This window comes from Adiantum capillus-veneris, chromosome 21, assembly GCF_014529385.1.
Source record: "Adiantum capillus-veneris isolate H3 chromosome 21, ASM1452938v2, whole genome shotgun sequence".
Lineage (NCBI taxonomy): Eukaryota > Viridiplantae > Streptophyta > Polypodiopsida > Polypodiales > Pteridaceae > Adiantum > Adiantum capillus-veneris.
The window spans coordinates 5,122,089-5,125,552 of NC_140951.1; the positions used below are offsets into that span (position 1 = coordinate 5,122,089).

The window sequence follows — 3,464 nt, forward strand, 5'->3', positions numbered from 1 at the left end:
TAATAGACCTGTTACCCTCAAAAGATCCCACAATTCTTCATTAAACAGGAGCGCTAATTGGCTGCCACCGCCTAGTGTGTGTATGAGGCGACAAAGGCGCGGCCCAAAGCCCAGAGCTCCCATGACTTCTTCTATATATGACCATTATATCCTATCATAGGCTTTGTCGAGGTCCGCCAGCTGCAACAAGATGCACTCTTGCTTGGAGAAGGATGCATACTCTATTCCTACCATTGCTGCCAAGATATTTTCATATATAGATCTCCCTTTAATGAACCCGTGTTGATGGGGCAAGTCTGAGAGCTATCACCTTGGTAATAATTTTGTATGCTACTGACATCATCGTAATGGGATGTCAATGTTTAAGTTGAGAGGAGAAAATCTGTTTGGGGATGGGTTTGATAAGCCCTCTCTTAACAGCTGCATCCAACGACTCTTCGGAAAAAGCTAGATTGGCCATTCGTGTGACTGTACCCTTGAGATCTTCCCAAAATTCCCTGAAGAATTCAGCCGTCAGTCCATCCCAGCCGGGGAACTTTTCATTGCGAAGAGCTTTTAGTGCCGCTGAGCATTCTTCCTCACAGAAGGCCTTTTCCATGTGGTTGGCTTAACAACACAACCTTAACATATACTTTTATTGCTACCATGTTTCAAAGGTTGTAATGCCATATTTAAAATACACCATAAAAATCATATCTTATAGGAAGAAGCAATACACCGATTGAATTAGTTGACTATCTGGCAAATTGCTACTAAAAAGAAGCATTTAATTGTGGACAATGGAAGATTTTAGAGTTTCCTATTGGAAAGAGTCCCTTGGTGCGCTGCATCTTTGTGCATATGGTGTAATGTGCTATATTTTGTGCTCATTCTTGAATCGATGAAAATGTCCAAAGGGCAAGGGCATAACATTTATTATTACTTTCTAGGCTTGTGTTTGTGCTTTTAGATATTTTTGCTTTGAGATGTTTTGTTTATAGGATCTTTAAGGTCATATTTGATGAACATGTGAGCCATTTGATGGGACAAGTGGAAGTTAGCAAGATTCGCATCAGCCTTGTGCTTTGTTGCTTTGCTAAATACTTAAAAATATAGTGTGCTAAGTGGACTATCTTTTGTCTTTCACCTTCATGTGGCACATAAGGAATCCTTGCTCTTTAAGGGGACCAACAAACGACAATAAAATCATAAAGTTGAGCATTACTATGATAGGAGCCCGGCCCACTATGGACCAAAACTATATGTTGAACGTTGAAGAACTCCTTATTAGTATAAAATGAGAACCTCATTCCAAGGTGTGTTTGTTGGTGTAAGATTTGGGGTTTGAAGGCATTGCCCCTTTTGTGTTTGTGTGTGTGTGTACACATGGGGTAGGGTAGCCACATCTTAAATGGCATGCTTTGCTTGAGGGAGAATCAATGGTTGAGATCTGGCTTAGTGACGTCAGGAGAGGCTTGATTGTTGGATAAAGTTGGCAGACTAGGGGTAACCTAATGTTCACCAAGGCTATCCTTCTTCTTTCCTAACTCAATAACAAAACCAATGCAAAAGAAAAAGCGGGCAACGTCGAACCATAGATCCCCAACGAAAGATGTCTTGGGCCATGTAGTGACAAGGTGTGGGGTAAGTAGAGGCACCACTCAAGGCCTCTCTCAAGTGTCCGAGAAAAATCATGATTATACAAAATTTCTTTTAATGAGTTTTGCAAAAGGAGATTTAAATTTTTTTTGGGCTATAGGTCGGGTTTTTTTGTTTTCCTCTTCCTATCAAGAGACAACTCAATTTTTGAGTGCTCTCTCTCTCTCTCTCTCTCTCTCTCTCTCTCATATGACATGTTTCGTAGGAATTTGCCGAGTTGAAAATGAAAATTCCAAGCTCTAATCTCAACAAATAAACACCTTCGATTTTGGCATAAATCCCAATTTTTAGAAAATCTAGTCCAAAAGAATGGTTATTTTTAAGGAAAGTCTCTCTCTCTCTCTCTCTCTCTCTATATGTGGGTGTCTCAACTTTCAAGTTCAAAACATAGCACAATTTGAGTGACATGAGTAAAGAACGGAAGAGATGTGGGCTGGTAGGGGGCATAACCTCCTGGGAGCAGCAGCCAGCTGCCCCATGTCGGCCCGCCTGCTCTTATACACCGTAACGTCAATGCTTGATGTAGTGCTGCAAGTGGTCATAACCCGTTTAAAAGCCAGAGGCCGCAGGCTGATCCATCATCTCCTCTCTCTCTCTCTCTCTCTCTCTCTCTCTCTCTCTCTCTCTCAAGGGTGACCGGCAAGCGTCCTCCTCTGATTGTGTTGCGCAGAGGCCGACTGGTAGTGCAGATGGGTTTGAACCAATCTCTCTCTTGCCATGCGGCCTCCTCTTGCGCCATCAGTTTGCCCGCAGCGCCACCCATAAACTACAGTACAGCCTTCAAGGCCGGTGCCGATGGCAACAGCAGCCAGCTGCACACCCTTGTACATGAGCCCAGCCCCGCCGCCAAGGTGCTCTTCCTGGACGGCCGCGTTCTCCACTTCACAGGCACCTCCACCACTGCCTGCCAGGTGCTTGCAAGCTTTCACCACCACTGCCTCTGCCCCCTCGACAGCGTCAGTCATACCGCGCCGCTCCCTCGCCGAGCAACCTCCGCTCCCGTCGACGCCGCCACCACCATAACCACCTTCTTTAGGCCCGTTTGCCTAAAGCCCACTGATTTGCTTCGCCCCAATTCTGTCTACATTCTTCTGCCTCGCAAGACATTTCGCCTTTTTGCCACCGCTGCCGCCGCGGCAGTGGCCACCAACGGTGGTGGTGAAAGTATGCGGCACCGTAGGAGAGCCCTCAACATGAGCCTAAACGAGTGTGGGCCCAATGCAAGTACATATAGTCCCTCTAAAATCATCTCTGAACTAGAAATTGATCATAATGATGTGATATCCAAATGGAGCTCTAATTGTGCCTCCCAAGCCTATCCCAAAAATGATGCTACCATTGGCTCTAGACGTACACGTCATGCCAATCACAAGTTTGTGGATCATGAAGTAAGCAATTTAGTACCTCATTATCCTCCTTGCACTTCAAACAACATTGCTAGCTTAAAGCATGTAAACCGCAAAGCTCAATATGTCGTGGGAGGTTCAGGCTCTTCCGAAGTATGTCCAACAACAATCATTTCATCCACCCAACTCTATCATCGCACTCCCCATCGGACTCGTTCTCTTGATCCTCATCGAAGTAGCTACATCTCTCAACATCAAAGATCACGTGTGCTTGCCATGAGGAGATGTCGATCTTGGAGGCCTAGATTGCAGGCTATTAATGAAGTGTCTGCTTACTCATAATTTTCCTTTCATTCATTCATAGGAATGCAGGAATGCCTTGTTTAAGATAAGGCATGTACAAAATCATTATTTAGACAAAAATATTTCCAAAAAATGGTTGCATCTCAGTGTCTCTTCTTTTCACAGTGTCAAACGTAC

General features: G+C 44.5%; 1 protein-coding gene across 1 annotated transcript; it reads right to left on the reverse strand.

Annotated features, from left to right (window-relative positions):
* Positions 1-1,331: 1,331 nt before the first annotated feature.
* LOC147430480 (uncharacterized) lies at positions 1,332-2,744 on the reverse strand. Its single transcript, XM_086494413.1, has one exon. The coding sequence runs from the start codon at positions 2,601-2,603 to the stop codon at positions 2,265-2,267; it is 339 nt and encodes a 112-aa protein (XP_086350539.1). The 5' UTR covers positions 2,604-2,744; the 3' UTR covers positions 1,332-2,264.
* Between the last annotated feature and the right edge of the window lie 720 nt (positions 2,745-3,464).